This window comes from Tachypleus tridentatus, chromosome 7 (assembly GCF_004210375.1).
Source record: "Tachypleus tridentatus isolate NWPU-2018 chromosome 7, ASM421037v1, whole genome shotgun sequence".
NCBI lineage: Eukaryota > Metazoa > Arthropoda > Merostomata > Xiphosura > Limulidae > Tachypleus > Tachypleus tridentatus.
In genome coordinates, this window is record NC_134831.1 from 25,253,210 (window position 1) to 25,272,868 (window position 19,659).

The 19,659-nt window shown below is 31.4% G+C and overlaps 1 protein-coding gene across 1 annotated transcript; it reads right to left on the minus strand.

Annotated features, from left to right (window-relative positions):
• Window positions 1-13,254: 13,254 nt before the first annotated feature.
• Window positions 13,255-13,659, minus strand: LOC143257958 (histone H3-like). Its single transcript, XM_076517021.1, has one exon. It carries the CDS (start codon window positions 13,651-13,653, stop codon window positions 13,255-13,257), a length of 399 nt encoding a protein of 132 aa, XP_076373136.1. The 5' UTR covers window positions 13,654-13,659.
• Between the last annotated feature and the right edge of the window lie 6,000 nt (window positions 13,660-19,659).

The following is a 19,659-nucleotide window of genomic DNA, read 5'->3' on the forward strand; positions in this document are numbered from 1 at the left end:
GATCTATTTATATTAATATACAGTAGAAAGTAAATATATTAAGTTCATTTCCAACTGGTATAATTCACAAAATAAAATCTTCAGATTATGACACTGAAGAGAACGGTTTTCGAATAACATAATTTTTCTCATTATGTAGTTCCAAAAATGTGAGACTGAAATCCACACACACTGTATATATGAGCATATATTAATGAAAACAATAGGTTATTTTACTATAAATTACGTTTATACGATTGAAGAATTGTAACAGTGTATTTAAATCTAAATTAAAACTGAGGATTTTGCTTGCGTTTATTCTTGACTTTAAAACATAGTAAAGTCTTTTCTGATGTTATTGTACAGAAACTGAAATAGTTAGCTGTGGTGCATATCATGGCTACGAATTGTTAGCATTTTTTTCATACATTATCTTAGTGTCAACTGAACACCACTGATACTTGCACAGTATTGCATCAGCCTTGTCGGTAACCAAATTTGTTCATGCTGTGTAGGATAATCAATATACCGGAGGGGAAAAAAAAAAGTAAATGCTTGGGGCTGAGCGCGGATAAATATTACTTTGTACCATGAATTCAGACATAAAAAGAATGTCAATGATGCAGAAAGTGCACCTGGGACATATTAACATTATCGTTTTGAAAGCTAAGTTATAGCAGAGAGACGACAGTTTTAGATAGAAATAAAAGAAAGGAAATAAATTTAAATGCAGAAAAAAAAAACGTTACAAGAAAGGATTTATAAGATATTGAAGTGTAAAATAACCATAGTATATAATAAAAATATATTGAAATAAACAAATAGTGAGGTATAACGGAGATAATGGATTATATCGTTGAGAGAACTTCAAAAAACGTGAAGACTGGAAATAAGCAGACATACTGTGATCTGTAATAAGCATTATAAAACAATAATGAAATTAATATTTATCAAAAACATTACAAAGAGATTCAAAATTAATTTTTCATTTAGCAGCACTTATTCTAATAATTAAAACGTATATTCTGAATATAACAAAATATTTGAACAGAAGTGAGGTACTTCATATTAAGAGAAGTCTTTTCAGTAAAATGAAGAGAAACGGACATTTTCTCCCTAAAGCTTTTAAGTTGTTGTTGTTTTGAATTAAGCACAAAACTACTCAATGAGCTATCTGTGCTCTGCCCACCACGGGTATCGAAAGTCGGTTTTTAGCGTTGTAAGTCCGCAGACATACCGCTGTGCCATTGGTGGCAAGCTCTTAAGAATAGATACATTTTTTTCTCTGACATTATAATTTTCACTGACTAACAGCTAAACTTAAGCACTCTTTTAACAATTAACAAATAGAAAGAAAGCATATAACATCTAATTATTATAAATAACAATTGATATGGCAAATTACTAAGTCTTCACTGATGTTTCACTGAATTTTTTTGGATTTTGAAAAGATAATTTAATTTCTTTTTATGATATCAGACATTTTAGGTTTTATCTTGTTAATATATTTTGCGATCGCTGTGAGACTGGAATACTGAGCTTAGAAGCTAAGTTATCTTCATTCTCTCTAACGAATCTGCTGTGTTAATGTTCTATTTTCATTTCACTGTTTCATTAGAAAAGTCTGCCTTCTCACAAATGAACTGTAGCATTTGAGCAGATCATATGTTATCTGATTCTTTTCACACGCCGATACTTGGAAATGATGATTAATTTTGATAAACATTGAATATTGTATAATAAGTAATTTTTCTTTCTCACTAATGTATATTCTGAAATTTATTGTATATATTACTTTCATTTGTCTCTGTCTTTAATATCGACTGTTTTCATATTCTGACAAAAATTGTAGAAAGAACATTTAATTACAGTTATGTTGTTTTATGGTTTCTTTCTTTTATTTATTAAAATTTACATAAATATTCTGTTTGTTTATTTGTTTAGAACTGAGCATAAAGCTACACAATGGGGTATCTGTGCTCTGCCCATACGGGTATCGAAATCAGGTGTTTAGCGGTGTGAGTCCACAGACATTCCGCTGTGCCACCGGCTGGCTAAATACTCTCTATTCTGTGCTTATATTTACATATATGATTCAATTTGGAAAGATATTGTTTCAAACGAGATTTTATGGAGTGTTTGAGACATTGCATATTTTTGCATCAGAAACTACTTTTTTTTTGCTTTAATTAGGTTTTATTCCAGAATTTATAGCTAGTGATTCACAAAGTACTATGTAGTATATGGTGAGGTTTCATTTATTACCACTTACTGTTATTTGTAACTTAATGCCACTTACTTCATGTTTAATTAAAATATTTTTATATAATCTTTTTTGTTTAACTGCTTTTTTCTGATGAATAAACATAAGAATGATTGTGGTGAAACTTTAGTATGCAGTTAACTTCAGTTTTAGTACAGTAACTGCAACATTATTGGCAAAGGGAAGAAATATTACTTTGTTCCATGATTTCCTTCTTAAATGGTTAAATATTTGTTATTTCTCTCCTTTTTTACACACCACTTATATAAAATCCAGCATTTATAAGTTTCTCAGAACACACAAATTACGTTAGACCAGTTGATAGTAGATTTTTTTCCTTGTTCGTAGAAACGTCATTTGGATTTTTTATTAGCCAAAAACACTTATTATTGTCACAAAAGCTCTCAGTTGCCAAACAATTACAACTAAATATATCTATAGATCGTGTAGTGAAAACAACTCTCACTTTAGCTCATTTTTACTAACCATTTAGAAATACTATTTTGGAACAGTTCATTTGATAACTGAATCGTAGACCAAAGTCCGTGAGAAAATACTAATTACTAGACAAAATCTCATCCGACCATAAGCAATTTTGATTAGCAGATGTAAAAGGAAACAAGTATACGATAAAATGCATTTTAATTCCTTAAGACTATACGCAACTTAGCACTCTCGTAATACGTAAGCGACACTATTCACTTAGAATAATACACTAATTTACACGCAAGAAAAAGTTAAAATATGTGAGGGTACAGTTGAATCTTATTAAAACAATAATTCATAACTGTGAACATTTTTTATTAAAATGTCAAGAAATTTTTAAGTGTTGGCGTTATACTTAATGTATTTTTGTACTACTTGAACTTCCTGTAGCACTTGACTTCAAGATTGTTTGATCGGCTTAGGAACAGTGAACAGTTTATTATTCCTAGCTTACATAATTGTTTTATTTCAAAAATATAGAATAAATCAGCATAAAAATGATTTAAGCCCCTTAAAACTTATTGGAGGCTTGGTTATCTAATCTTAAAATGTTTTTAGTATAAATCAAGAAAATCTCCTATAATAAAGAAAAACCAAAAACTACGAAACAGTGTAATTTGTCTTGACGTCGCTTGCACATAAATACTTTTGGCATCATAAGTACACATAAAAAAGCATAATGACACAGTTACTAAGCAAGTAAAAACAAGAAATTTACTAAGTACAGATTGATGTTGTATAGAAAGTAACCACATTTCATAAAAAGTGTTTGAGAATCATGATACACTTAAAACTACTTTCTTTACTGTCAAGCGTGCTCGTTAAGATTATCACGATTATTTACTTTATCAAGTCACTATAATTTCCATTGTAACGGATTCGAACGAAGAAGGGAATGACCTTTCATATTGTTGTTAAAAAATATTTCTTGGTGAATTATTTTGTGTGCTGTTGACTAAAATAGATACTAATATTCCTTTTTATTTGCACTGTTGATTGTGCTATGGATTTTTTAACCAATTCTGCAAATTAGAGCGCGAGTTTTGGTGGGTTGATTTCCACAAAACTTTGTTAGTATTATTATTAAAGTTCTGAATAGACACTTCACATCTAGCGGTACCTGGAAGATGAATTTTCACGAGCATGAACGAATTTACATTAGTTTCCAAACTATGAAGGAGTGAAAGCCATCCTCCTATAGAATATATCTAAAAAGACATGGTAGTAGTCATATGTGTATCGTCAAACAAGATCTCGGCAGTTTTAGCAACAGTTTTTTTGCTACTGTCGATAGAGATGGCCGATTTAGATTTAACTGGGTTTGCTTCCTGCTTTAAGATGGCTAATTGCGGTACCTGTTTAAATGAACACTTATTTATTTGTATATTATTTTGTGCAAGATTAATACAGTCCGATCAATAACCTAAATTCAATATTTTCGAACACAAATACCATTAAAATGTGTGTTCATTTGACAGTAAGACCTTTTTTGAAGTTAACGGTTTAAGCCTCTTATCGGAGTACATGCGTTTGTTTTAATTTGAATGCTACAAACTTTGATATTTCTTTAACCCTCTCAATACTCTGAATTCGATCTCACTGACTTGTAGTCTGGATGTTAAAATTGTATACACTGTGATTAATATTGTTGTTTTTCTCTCTTGTTATAGGGGAAGATATGCGATATTTGCTTCCGTTATTTGAGGCGACATTAATATTGAACGATTGAAACTCCACCATGTACCAAATAAAAGAGTAAACCTTCTATTATTCGAAGCAACGTCACTCATGTGTGGCGACAGCATCAGCATGTACAAATCGTTCTTATGAAATGCGATTAATATTTTATTTAAAGATAAACTGGCATATTTACCGAAACAGAAGGTTGTGCTCAGCATTGAGATGTGTATAAAAATATAAGAAACAATTGAAATGTGGGAATTAAGTAAACTGGATTATTCATGTGTAGTCAGAACAGGATGTTTACGTTTTATGGTCGTTTACCGTGATAAAGAATATCTTAGAATATCAGGAACGTTCTATCAAGTGTTAACAAACTTTTAATTTAGGAGAATCAATGAAGACATTAAAGTAATTTATTTATAAAATAGTTTAATAAAAGTATAAACGTCCTATTTTTTTTTAAATTAATAGTTAAACTGTATGTAGTTTTCATATGTAGATCACTCAGTCACATGTTGCTATGGGTATGGAAATTTTTAAATACTATTCACTTTTACCATTTAAGAAATATTAAATATCACTTTTACCATTTAAGAAATATTAAATATCACTTTTACCGAAAACCTTGCAAAACTATTTTCACTAGTAAAGAGGTTTCGAATGTGACTTTTCAGCCAAGACTGATAAATTGGTCTACAAAGTATCTCGCATATAAATTACTACTAAATGAAAGCTACATCTGGTAGCAATATGCTATTTCACGCATGAAGTAATTGGTGCTATATATTTCGGTTTCATGTGTACAACTGACATTACTCATCTAAATTCAATGTATTCTATACTTAATTGCAATAATCTGGTAGGTTTTCATAGTTTTCTAGTGCGCTTAACTTTTATCAATAAATTAAAGCCGATATTATTATATTGATGGAATGATTATTGAAAAAAGATTAGAAGAAACTTTACATTTTAAGTTGAACTTGAAATATAAAATGTAGAAGCTTCAGACTAACAAAACTCAGAGAAGAAAGTTCTAAGACAGAGTCAACTACAATCTTATTTATGGAAATTAACAACTAGGTAACATACTTGTCTTCTATCTGTCGATTTACGGTGAGGAAAAAGTTATTGCATCATCCAGTTTCTTTGGCACTTTTCTTGACAACTCTAATTTTTTATCAGATGGGCATTTTTGAAGCGTCACAACTATTTTATTTTGAAAAGGTTATAAACATTGTGGTGCCTAAAGTGACTTATACTTCTCACATCTAAACACATACACATATGTATATTTTTAACAAACCTGTCGTGAAAAACGAATGACCAACGAATATTTAACAAATTCAAAAATGTTCTCTGAGAAATTTTCTCTTTAGTCCACATCTACTGCTTAGAATGCATTAATATTACTAACCTTTATCCCTGTGGTATAGAGCAGAGACATTCTGGAATGTTCAGTTGTCAACTCCACTGAAGTGATCCTGAAATGTTTGCTTCAGCTGGAACACCAGGATCTCCACATACCTCTCGACACTAACAGTACCTTCCACAAACTACAAATGTTCTATACTCTGGTCAGAAATGAGTCTTCATATACTTTGCCATACAGATACTTCACAGTTGCATTCAAGCATGCTGGATGGAACTCTTGTCTATATCGATGTGGTACAAAGGTATTCTCATCAGACCTGTACAGGATGAACTTTCATTGGTCAGAAAAGATCACTTTACACCGCATTGCTTCAGTACAGTCAGCATAATCTTTAATATCATTCAGTTCATATATTAAAGACGTATCGAACGATCAAAAACATTATAATAAGTTTGGTCAAAATACACACAAAGCTATTTGAATGGAAAGATTCCTGTGATCTTGTGATGGGAAAAGTTGGTTCATAAAATATTTCATCAAAATCAGGAAGTTATGAGATATGTTTAGAGATAAACCTTAAATAACAAAATTATTTATACGTTGACGATGTTCATACATTTATTTTGCAATTCAGCGAATGGTTGACTCTTTAAAATTAAAGTAAAAAAGTAGGCCAGTGAAAAACATTGCTCCTGATGCGTATGATGCTTTTTTTTTGGAATAAACATGAACATTGTGTTTATTAGGCACTGAAATTATTAATATATTTCCAGAAAATAGCTATTTTTACTCCGTTAATAGAAAATACTTCTGAGTAGAGAATTAAAATTTTATGTTCTTTAATTACTTATTACTGGCCGCATGGCCAGGTGGGTTAAGACGTTCGACTCTCAAACTGAGGGTCAAGGGTTCGAATCCCGTCGCACCGAACATGTTCGCCCTTTCAGCCATGAGGGCGTTATAATGTTACGGTCAATCTCACTATTCGTTGGTTAAAGAGTAGCCCAAGAGTTGGCGGTGTGTGATGATGACTAGCTGCCTTTCCTCTAGTCTTACACTGCTAAATTAGGAACAGCTAGCGCAGATAGCCCTTGAGTAGTTTTGCACGAAATTTGAAAGAAACAAACAAACAAATTTGTTACTTTATTTACTATTGTTGTTTATCTGAGACGTTTGTGGAAATAAAATAACCGATTCTTATTTGGTTAGGAAATCACTAGCTTGTAAAGCTACTAATTACACTCTTGATATAAAAACACGTAGGTTCATTAATACCTGATATAAGTGAAATAGAAACCCTATAACCCAGTTAGAGTTTCTATTTCATTCCTACTAATTACACAATATTGTTATCATTAAACTTGCTATTATACTCCACAGTATGAGAGAAAAAATTAATAAACACTTTCTCATTATTAAGTATTTTTTCATATTTCAATAAAACTTAAATATAAGAATAATTTAAAAACTAAGAAACTTTCTGAGTAAAAGTATCACATATCGCCTAACTATCAATCTATATCCTCCACAGGTTGAACTTTGAGCGTTTTTCTGTCTAGTTCCGAGAGTTAATTTAGATGGCCACCTGTCTAAGAGACAGATTATCACCGAACTTCATTCCTTTTTCCTTTATTAATACTCTTTATTAGATCTTCAAGCTATTCCCCCTAGAATATCCTAAAACAGGGATATCGTTAATTGTAGTTAGAGCAAAACATAAAGTTGTGGTATTCATATCTAAAACCAGATGGACAAAAAAAAATATGGAAGAGGTATGCAATAAAACACCAGGCAGAAGGAAATAAAATATACCTTTATTTTCTATGAGCATAAAATATCTATGAAAACATATTGCATTAACATTATATATATGATAGTAATAGGAGAAGGTTTAATGTAAATAAGTGTATAAGCAATGGTAAAATATCTATCTCGTGAAATTATTAACTCATAAGGGCAGTACAATAATGACGTTTGAAATATATTAAAACACTTCAACCACATTTAATGTGATCTTTTCTATTATTAATAATTGTCATAAAATGGTATTAAATTCGGGATTATTTTAAACAATGATATATTTAATGTAATTCAGGAGGGAAGGACATGCGATATTTGAATAGTGTTTTTCCCCCATGTAAAATAAAAACAGAGAAAACATGCACGATGTGTTTGCTATTAAACATTTTTAAAGAAGATAAAATAAAACCAATGATTAGGTTTACATGACATTTTCTTCTCAATTCTAAATAATCAGATAGACATTAATAAAACGAATGTGAATGCCAATGCCTTTAATATATCTGAGCATGTTTGCTTACTGTATGCCATGTCTATTATAGAATTTGTCGATCATGGGCCTCCAACCACTTCAATATCTGGTAACCTGTAGAAGGTCTATCCTGGTATTACTGTTTGCCGTACATTTACTGATGTTATTCTGAGTCTTTGTTTCCTTCTGCTCTTCTTCCCTTATATCGTGTTTGTTATCGAAAGATTTTTCTTTATTTTCCATTCTCTGAACATTTTTATTCAAATAAGTTAATAACGCTTCTATGGACGTTTAATGGTTGAATAGTTTACATATATTCGATTCTGTTTCATACCATTTCTGTACTGACTTTGAGTAACTATACAAAGGAAAGAAGTAAGAGAAACCATTCAGTGGTTTAGTCACAATATTAAATAATTCTTATTTTTATACTAAACGTATGGTACTAGTACGTTTTGAATATATATATAAACCAAGACGAAGATTTATAGTTATAATAGTAATATTTTTAATGAACTTAAAATATAACTTATTTTTAACACTCCTTTCTCGAAAGAATAAATAATCATGATTAAGTTTTTGCATTTAATTATTAAAAAGTCAAATTTCGATTACAATTATCTTCTAGTTATTATTTAAGATTGATGGTGCTTTTGTAACACTCGGAGTGGTACAGCAGAATATCGCAGAGATACCGCTAGAAGTCGGATTTCGATACTCGTGGTGAAGATTGCACAGATAACTGTTTGAGTAACTTTGTGCTTAATAACAAACAGCAATTTTTGTAACACTGCTATGTCTTCAGTTATCAACGAACACACACTGTGTTGTTAAGTTACAATTTTAAGTTTCACTGAACAATCTTTAATCTGGATACAAATCTCTGTTGGGAAGATTTTTTTTTCTGAAATAATCTTATTAAATAAGTTAGAGGCTAAAGTAATAATTGTTTGTTTGTTCTGAATTTCGAGCAAAGCTACACAAGGGCTATTTGGGGTAGCCGTTCCTAATTTAGCAGCGTAAGTCTAGAGGGAAGGCAGTTACTCATCATCTCCCACCGCTAACTCTTGGGTTACTCTTTTACCAACGAATAGTGGGATTGACCGTCACATTATAATGCCCTCATGGTATTTGCGGTGGTTTAAGTATAAGCTTGAGAGGTTACAATGCTAACATGTGGAGTTTGATACCTGCCGTTGAAACATCGCAGGTTGTATACCGTATTATCTTTACATATCAATAGAAACAATCAAATAGCTCTTTAAAATCTTTCAGTCAAAATTACAAAACATTCATATAATCGTTTGGCCAAAAAGGATTTTATGTGAATGAAATGAGTATTTCGTAAACGAAGACAGATATTTGATATCAAAGTCATTTTCGTCAAGTAAATGTATTTGTCATCGTGCCTGTTGTGACAATGCAATATTAAACAATGTAACACTGTGAATAAGAATAACTAAACGTTTACAGTAATGCAAGTTGCTACATAAATCTAAAGATCCGTCTCAGTGTACAATTTTGATCTTGAAAAATAAATCACCCTTTGGAAAGGTATGAAATTTGCAATATATTTAATTATTTTTCATACGTTCAGGTATTTACATTGCAGATATAATAGACAACAACAAAATATTTTATAAGAATTGTTTAAAACAGGTGAATAAACAACCTAAGAGAAAACAGCAAAGGCAGAAAGAAAGTAAAAGTAAATATTGATGTTAAAATTGACACAATTTGTAAACACTAAATCCACAGAGTTCCATGTTTATATCAATATATACATATATATATATGCGGGTATATACTTCCCCTTTAAACTTGTTTTTGCGATAGGATTTTAGAGCAGCTTATGACTCCCCCCCCGCACAAAAACAAATCTTATCAAATGTTACTTATATGTTACCGTTATTTCGACCCCAGTGAGACATAAAGGTTACCTTGTCGGGTCACAACACTGAGGGTCCGGCTTTATTATCGCAATAATGTTGCTGAAATCTCTCCTTATTTTTAGTTACGGACACTTTATAAATGTGAAAATCAATCTAACTATTCTGTTAAGCGGAACCATACAGGCGTTAGGTGTTGCAGAATGTATGTTCTCCCTCTGGCCAGCATGTTTTTATCTCAGCTTCTGAGGTCTCTCTGATTTGTCATAAGTTTAGAAATATCAAATAATTTCATGCTCTTCATATTGTATGCCTGATTTTCTTTTTGCGACTTCTTTATACAAAATATTAACGAAAGCAAGCGGGTATGATCTATTAAAAAAAATCTATGGCAGTTTTTAATCACATACATGAGTATAAATACAAAGGAATTATGAAATAATTATTATTATATTTGAACATACTTTATATAAGTAAACTCAATTATAAATATATGCATTTTGAAGTATTACAGTTTTTGAAAATTATGTTCAAAAACCTTACAGTAATGATAAAATTACCTTAATGAAGTGTTTTTTTTATTTTTTATTTCACATGATACTGTCATGACTTTGGAATATTTTAATTTAAATTATGACCTTCATATAAATAGCAGAAATATAAAGCTTTATTTCGTCTAATTCTATATCTTTAAGAGTGTGATTTCTCACCCTGTCAGAAATAGAATTTTTTTTAGTTGGAATTGCACTTTGTTTTCTTAGTGTTGAAGCAATATCTAAAACTATGGAACTAAATGTTTACTGTTCCAAGTATACTGAATCAATACTTTGGATACTTATCTCTGGTAAACATTGAACTTTTTGTTGTTTAGTGAACACGTATCAGTGAATATTTTAATGTTTTTCACATTATGCTTTTCATTCTTTTATATGAAACTTGATCACCGAGATAAATGCACAGAATACTTTGTTATTACTAGCCTAAATCCATGTTGTTCCTCAATGCGTAGCATAAATAGTTCAGCGACTATAAATTAGGGTCCTGGTACTTGTTAGGGCACAAACTTCTATTAATTTATATGTATACCTGTTTATTTTAGTTTCTGCTTTGGAATCGACAACGATGACACAGGAGTTTGTTTTTCATTGGTGTTAACATTTTTCTTAAATATCTAGAATAACCAATATATTTTCTGACTCAATAAATGTATCTGCGAGATAAAGAAATAACTTATAGAACAGTATGATACAGCTTTTGCAAAGAACAACAACTTCGATTTTGGGATATAAAGAAGACGGATAATATCGTACTTTATTAAAGATGTGACAGGTATAACCAATGTAGTGAAAGTCCTCTCCAATTAATGATTCGAGACCTCTACATACTGTCTCGGTCGAATAATTTTGGTAAATGCATACTGACAGCAGAAGTCTACTTCACTGGCAGATGTATCATTGCTGAGATCAATGAGATTATAGTGTGGCTGTTGTTAGGAGCTTTCTTTCTGTATAGAAAATTCAATAGTTGGCATCAGGAAATAGTTCTAGACCATTATCTAGTACATGCGTTTGTTATACATAAGTAACTTTGTTAACTGACCAAGCCTTTCTAAGGTTTATTTTCATGTTAATGTTTAATCATTATAAGAAAATGACCATGTTTCCCGTGATAATAAGACGATGTTGTGGTAAAACGTTTTGGAAAGTATTCCGATAGTTTGCGAAATAATTATTCTAACGCACACTTTAGATTAGATGTAATAATCACTTTTCAGTAATATACCACGAGCTTTATGTTATTCGATGGGGTTTCTTCTATACGCGTTCATTAAAATTATTGAAATAAATTGGAAAGATTAAATAACGAAATCCTGCATCGTTTTATATGGTTGTTTTTGCAAAAATGAAACACACACACAAAATCATGCTCCACACGATTGACTGCGGGCGATGTTGTCTAGCTTTCTTTGGAATAACATTTCAAAATTAAGGACGGCTAGTGCAAGTGGTCCTTGTGTAGATCTAGGTGGAAAAAAGTGTTGAAACTTTCATTATGTTTTCTATTCTTTGTTATTCCATTTATAAGGTATGCTATGCATTTGTTCGAAATGTAAATCAGACAGTAAAATCTATAGCGGCAATATTGAGGTAAAGCTTTATTATTCAGAAATACAAAATTTATGTGGGATTAAAAATATTCCAGAAAATAAATTGCATCAGTTTCTTGTTAAGCAGAAAACTATACAATAAGCTAGCTGTGCTGTGCCAACAACAGGTATAGAAATCCAGTTGTTAGCGTTATAAGCACTCGGATATATCGTTGTAATACTGAGGAGGAAACAAAATACGTCAGATCGATTGTCCTTATAGATATAGTATTTTGGTATTCAAAGAAACTTGAAAAATACGTTTTATCTGTGCCAATAGCAATTTCATTCTATTACTTTACGAAGCATGATGAGTTACTGTAAAGGTTACACAGCTGTAAGATGGAAATACTTAAAGAATAAAATGCTTTTATTTTATTTTAGCATAAATAGTGTCTGACAAGATAGCAAGATAGGGAATCAGATTCAGCAGTAGATGAATATAGAGCATTGTTTGGCTGACAGGAAGTATCACCAATTAATATTAAGATCGAAACTATGTAAGAATTAAACCTCAGTAAAACATGATGCATATATTTTTAGAAACATGCAATGAAATCTTAGTTAGAAGAGAAATATACAACGAAAAAGGCTGTTAGAGAAACACTAGTAAGTAAACACAATATTTTAGACATATTAAATGCCTTAGATTCAGAATATATTGACGAAACGGTTATTTTATTATAAAAATTATTGTGGCAAAGCAGCTATTCTGAAATTAACTCTGTAGAAAATGTCTAGAAGGGTAAGGCTTTGTGTCAAAATAGTCAAATCATTACGTTAACAAATTACGCTGAACAGATATAGTATAAATAAAGGACTCACAGTAAGTTTCGGAGTAAATGCAATGTTTATTTACTGCCACTGTTTATTAATGTTTATTTTTATATTACTAATATTAATATATCCACCTTATACAAGCACAGCGTCTCCTTGCATTTGTATTTCAGAATTTAATACTTCTAGTATTGTGTGTTTGTTGTTTCTAATTACGCCAACGGCTACACTAAGTTTATCTGCGCTAGCTCTCGTTCGAGCTTTTCTCTGTGTTGGTATTTGGGTAATTATGTGAAATATCCAGAAGAGTCAAGTGCACTAGACCTCTTCCTCCTAAAGGGCCGTTTGTTTATTGGCGAGAGTAAGATACAGTACCTCTCTCTCCATTTAGGTTCGTTCCCCTCGAATTCTACGTGCGAGTTGGATGTCTTTCGGCATGATGGTCACCCTCTTTGCGTGAATGGCACACAGATTAGTGTCTTCGAAGAGACCCACCAAGTATGCCTCACTGGCCTCCTGAAGAGCCATGACAGCAGAGCTCTGGAATCTCAGGTCAGTCTTGAAGGCCTGGGCAATTTCTCTCACCAGTCTCTGGAAAGATAGTTTTCGAATAAGCAGCTCAGTTGATTTCTGGTATCGACGGATTTCACGGAGGGCTACAGTTCCTGGCCTGTAACGATGAGGTTTCTTTACACCTCCTGTGGCTGGAGCAGTTTTAGTAGCCAATTGTTTCCTTGGTGCTTTTCTGCCCTTGGATTTTCTTGCAGTTTGTTTCGTGCGAGCCATAATTTCGTTTTTTCCGTGCTGTATTACAATACTACACACGTACGTAAAACTACACTCTTCGACTTCCGTGTTGCGAATGATCATCGTTAGTAAAAGGCGTTATTTTGAATTTATACTAGGCGTTAATACGAAGTGAAGGGAATCCTGAGCCGTCTCTTGTTTGGTTTGTTTTGAATTTCGCGCGAAGCTACACAAGGGCTATCTGCGCTAGCCGTCCCTAATTTAGCAGTGTAAGAGTAGAGGGAAAACAGCTAGTCATCACCACTCACCTACTCTTTTACTAGTGAATAGTGGAATTGACGGTCACTTTATAACGCCCCTACAGCTGAAAGGCGGGCATGTTTGGTGTGACGTGGATGTTAACCCTCGACCCTCAGTTTGCGAGTCGAGTGCCCTAACCACCTGGCCATGCCGGACCTTCTTCTAGTAAATCTTTATACAAGAACTTGTTTGTTTACTTGTTTTTGAGTGCAAAGCCACATAATTAGTTATCTGTATTGTATCTACTGCGGAGAATTGAACCCAGAATTTTCGCACTATGAGTCTTCCAGCTTACCGTTCAGCAATTTTGAAAGTATAGAAGTGCGTTCAATTTAATTTAATTGTTCAAGAAAATTACTAATAGTAATTCGAATTGCCGTCTTACAAAATTTGTTCACCCTTTCAGCCGTGATGCGTTAATAACGTGACGGTCAATCCTATTATTCGTTGATAAAAGAGTAGTTCAAGAGTTCGCGGTGGGTGGTGATGCCTTCCCTCTAATCTTACATTAGGGACGGCTATTACTGCTAACTGTCATGTAGCTTTGCGTGAAACTGAAAAACAAACAGTGATATGTAGCAGAGCACTTAATGATACTGCAGGGAAACATAAAATGCTAATGTTATTAATCATTTTATCAAGTAAATAATTCTCTGAAGCTGCAGCTAATGGTTGTAGAAACCTCTAACTTGGCCATTTTCTTTGTTTCGTTAGCTTCACGTTTTAACCTAATATTTAAGGTTTGCACCTTTAAGGTGTACAAACATTTATTACTTACTGTATTTATTAACTGTATTTTACAAACAATATCTATATTACGTGTAAGATAACAAAACAGGTTTACTTAATGTTCCAATATTCTTACATACTAATAATAATTACTGATGTCAAGAAAATCAATTTTCAAATAAAAGTTTGTTTCATTTTAAGGATCTTTATATTAAACCTTATTTTTTTGCTCTCAAATACCAGACATACAAGTGATATGCAAGAGAAGATGATTTCTGAAGTTACTCACTTCTCACTTTTCGAATACGACGGTCTCCTATTCAGAAATAATAAAATAATAAAAGCATTCAAAGCAAAATGTTTGTGTGTTCAGAAATTTTAGTTACGTTTAGTTCAGAGTTCTAACGTTACAAGAAGAATGATTTGATTCCGACAAGAATAAAAACCTTCATTATGTTAGCTATCGTTGGCAAACCAGAAACAGTGAAAAAAGGAAATCAGATTTTCACCAGATTAAACTTACGACCAAGTAATTTATTGCACCTAAAGTATAAAGATATTTTGAATAACATACACGAATTTAGGCGTATAAACTAGATACAAAAACTAAATTATATGTTTCTACAAAATCGTTTACTTAAATGGAAGACCATCAGTCCAACTAGCATTTTGAATATAACGGAGAAAGTATGCAGCCTTCTTGGACATTGCATATTCTTGGCTAAGTGTCAGCATAAGTCCGGTCTATTTATTGTTCCTTTGATATATTTAGTTCATGCTACAAATAATATTTTCAACATCTGATCAAAGAATATGTGGTGATCTTATGTTCCATATATTTAGAGGACTGTGAGAAATAGTAATATGAATTATGTTTGTTATGAGGCTAGTGCACTGAAGTCATTGAACTAAGAAAAATTACAACTTGGTCTGAATTATTTTCCTGAAAGGAATAAGATTACTCCATTAAGAGTACTAACCAACATGTATGTTTCTTCCCAAGATGCAATTCAAAGGAAAACTATGCTATATCATTCACACATATTTTATGTGGGTTTTGATGTATTTCAGTTGCTAGAACGTCGTCGTACACCAACGGGTAATAACTTTAATTATATGCAATCAGAAAAGTAATAAAATTAATTTGTGAATATTGTGTAAACGCTTCCTGCAATTAAATTTTCGCTACAAAATAATAGTTTATAAAAAAGCCAACAAAAACGCGAATCGTTAAGGAAAGAAAGTAAACTTATACATTCATTCTTGTATCATTATCTGAGACACGTGAATATCATCTCTGTTTATAATAAATGTATTTCATCCAGTTACTCAGCTTTATTACAATTTTGTTTGCCACAAACATCGAAATGTACAAAGCTGCTTTATTTCTGTTTATAAAATGTCATATATGAAGAACTTCTTTGTAATTAATTAATATTTGTATAGTTTCCTCTGAAAATAGTATATTTTATATTGAACGATATATGAAAATGCAATATTTAAACATTAATTTTTCTGAAGAAATATGTCTAAAGAAAACGTTAAGTAATGATTGTACGGTGGATTATTACGGATTTCTTTTGAAATAAGCAATATCTTATTAGGAACATTAAATAGCCTTGAAAGCTAATATTTTACATAAAAAACTGGCTTTGAGGTAAACTTTAACCCATTTTTTTAATTTTTTTTGTTAAATTGAGTGAGATGTTTTATTATATAACAACGCAGATGTATACACGAGTTATGATAGCTGATCCCAAACATGAACCTTAATAGTAATGTTTTACGTTTAACAACAATAATTAAATTATTTCATATAAGAGGTTTTTGTGATGAATAGCATTTATTTGTGAACTGTTCCATTATAGTAATACATAATTTTCAACTAAGATAAAACGCAACAACAAAAATAAAATGTCCTTGTATTAATCTCAAGTAAACCATTGTAATGAGGTATGTTATTAATGAGATTATTAAAGCATGTTAGTTGGAACATAGTTACCACAAATTAATTATACGATAGTTATATTTGTAATGATTAAATTAATTTACATTTACATCAGTAATATAACTTAAAGTTATGAAATTAATCAATTTTAATACAGATAAGGACATCTCGTACTGGAAGAATTTCCATATGAATCATTTAACCGTGAATTATCCGGAGAAAGGTTTCTCGTTAATGAGCCATATATCGCTGAGATAGCTCAAGTTAATTAACAGATTTTCAAAATTAACTGGTCACCGCAGAGGGGAAATATGTATGTTCAAAACTTGTAGGTTTTTAGTGAATAATTCGATATTTCAAGAACAAAATATATGTGGTATTGACTAGTTTTACATAATATAAACATTTTATCAAACGTTGTTTCAACAATATTTCATGATTATTTACCTGAAATTATTATAACGTTAGGGACTGCTATGTTTGTTTATTCGACTACTAGTGCAAAGTTAAAGTACTTAGTCTCTAATTGGAAACTGTAAGGCAGCTAGTCAACAGCACCAGCCGTCAGTTATTGGGTTATTCTAATTGAATAGTGAGATTTGACCGCCACTCTTATAACGCAGCCAAGACCCTAAAATACGAAACGCTAAACCATAGGGTATGTTCAACCCAATTTGTTGTGCAAAACTGACAATTTAGTAAAAAAACACGTTACATTTTGTTAAATGAGAAGGCTACAAATTAATCCATTATTCATGTAAAAGTCAAAATATTAGTGTTAAAATGTGTTTTAGAAATTCACAACAGAAACGTATATTTAATATTACAGATGTGTATAGATGACATAACTTCGTAACTCATATTTTAATGTTTTAGGATGCTATTTTATGTTATATCAGTACAAAGATCAAACTTATAAACTTAAGTGCATTTTTTTTCCATAATGGGAGAGAGCAGATTTTCTTTAAATTAATTTTTAAAGTGTTTTATCTCATTAAACATCTTTCAAAAAACAAACTGTTGTTTTGGTTTTACTTTCTGTTGTGATATCATATTCGTTTCGTTTTAATGTGCTTTAAATAGTAAGTCATTTTATTTCTCGTATAAGACAAGGACACGAATTACATTGATCACTTCAAAATATATTTATTTTTATTTGAGTGAGTGACTTATACACTTTTAATGCCGTGCAGTAAAGTTGATAGTAAACTAACGTTATATATATATATTTCCTCCTATTTTCACTAACTCGATAGCTGTGCTATAAGACGTATTCTTACGAGCTGTTACCATGGGAGCAAATAACTATGACATTCAAAACAAAATCGTGCATGAGTATACAGAATCAATTATATTAAGTACGAAACTTGAAAATCACATTTTCAAAGTATGAAAATAAAGACGAAGAACAATTAAAATGACTTTAATACTCGCAATAATAAATTAGTAATTGACCATATTTCGTTCATCTTTATACATAATTTCGGTTTCTTATGTAGACAGACTTTCGTCATAACTTTCTATCGAGAGAATGTTAAACAAATTAGGATTTCTGTTACGTGAAGAACCAAGTGCGTGAACACGTGTATTTGATTTGCTAATTGTAATTAAATCTGTGCGTGTTTCTAACTACATATATAATACTTGATTTAGCATACCTAAAGTTACATCTAGGACACTTAAATGTATAAGCACAATTACATGTTTTTAATATGCTAGTTTTCACATTTGAGAAGTGCTTTATATCTGCTTGTAGATCAGTACTCTGATAAAAGATTACACAACTGATACACAGTCACTACCTAGTTGCCAATAGAAAGTAACATTATTGACACATTTTTCTAACCCTCTTTTTATTTGCTTAAGATTTTTAACTTTACTCAAGTAATCATGTTTGTTATCAGTCACGTTATTTGATAAACTGTTTTTGTTTAAAAATACTTAATTGATCACAAACTACTCATGAAGGTATTTGAACATGCTAGTGATTTTAGAAGCATGATCTGTTAATATCTTAATTACATTTATTAAGGTCATGTTACTTTATTAGCACACAGAATTAAAAAAAATTATTGATTAAAACTAAATTTATAATATAACTTAAAGAAGCCTAGAAATGAAAAGGTAACTCTGTGATGTTTTTATCAATGTCTTGTTTGTATATTTAACTATGACAATACCATGTTGGTGCATTCGTAGCTATAAACGTTTAATTATCCTTTGACTTACAGGCGCGCCACTTCAGTACCGTGTCATTAAAACGTACTTTTTTGCTTTATGTTAGGAGATTCTTATCCTGCATCAGAATTAATTATTACTTGTATTAAGTAAATGAGTGTTTTAAAATTTTATGTGTATCTATTTTGAAATTTTTATGTACAAGTATACCAAATATTATTTTCATTTGCTTTCTTGTCTTCCGACGTTAGAGTTTATGCTTCTTTCTATATGATAAGATAGAATATCTGTGTGTGTCACGTAACTACTCCGAAACTGCTGTTACCAAATCAGTCGTTTCTTCCCTGAAGTTTACGTAAAGTAAAACCTTTCACCGAAGCCATTATGGAATTCAGTCTTTTTTGCGAAAATACTTTTATGGGTATTCTCTGAAAACCCATCTAAAATCTGGCAGTGATTTACATTGAATCATATAAATAAATAGGTCTGATAATTATCGTTAGTAACCTTGTTAAAAAAATGAAACTTGCATTAGGGCGGAAATGATCATTACACTGCAAATGTTCAAATTAGTCGTTTAAGTATTAAATTCGCATTATAATGACCCTACAGGCTCACTGGTTCACTATTATTAAATAATCATTCTACAAAATACAGAAGATATATACTTAAGAAAGCATTTGTTACAGATTGCGTGATTGATGCTCAAACTCTAGTCTCGAGTGACTTATCTAACTTTATTTCTTTCTGGTTCGCATCCCTGTCGCGCCAAACATGCTCGCCCTTTCAGCCGTGGAGGCGTTATAATGTGGCGGTCAATCCCACTATTCGTTGGTAAAAGAGAGCCCAAGAGTTGGCGATGGGTGGTGATGACTATCTGCTTTCCCTCT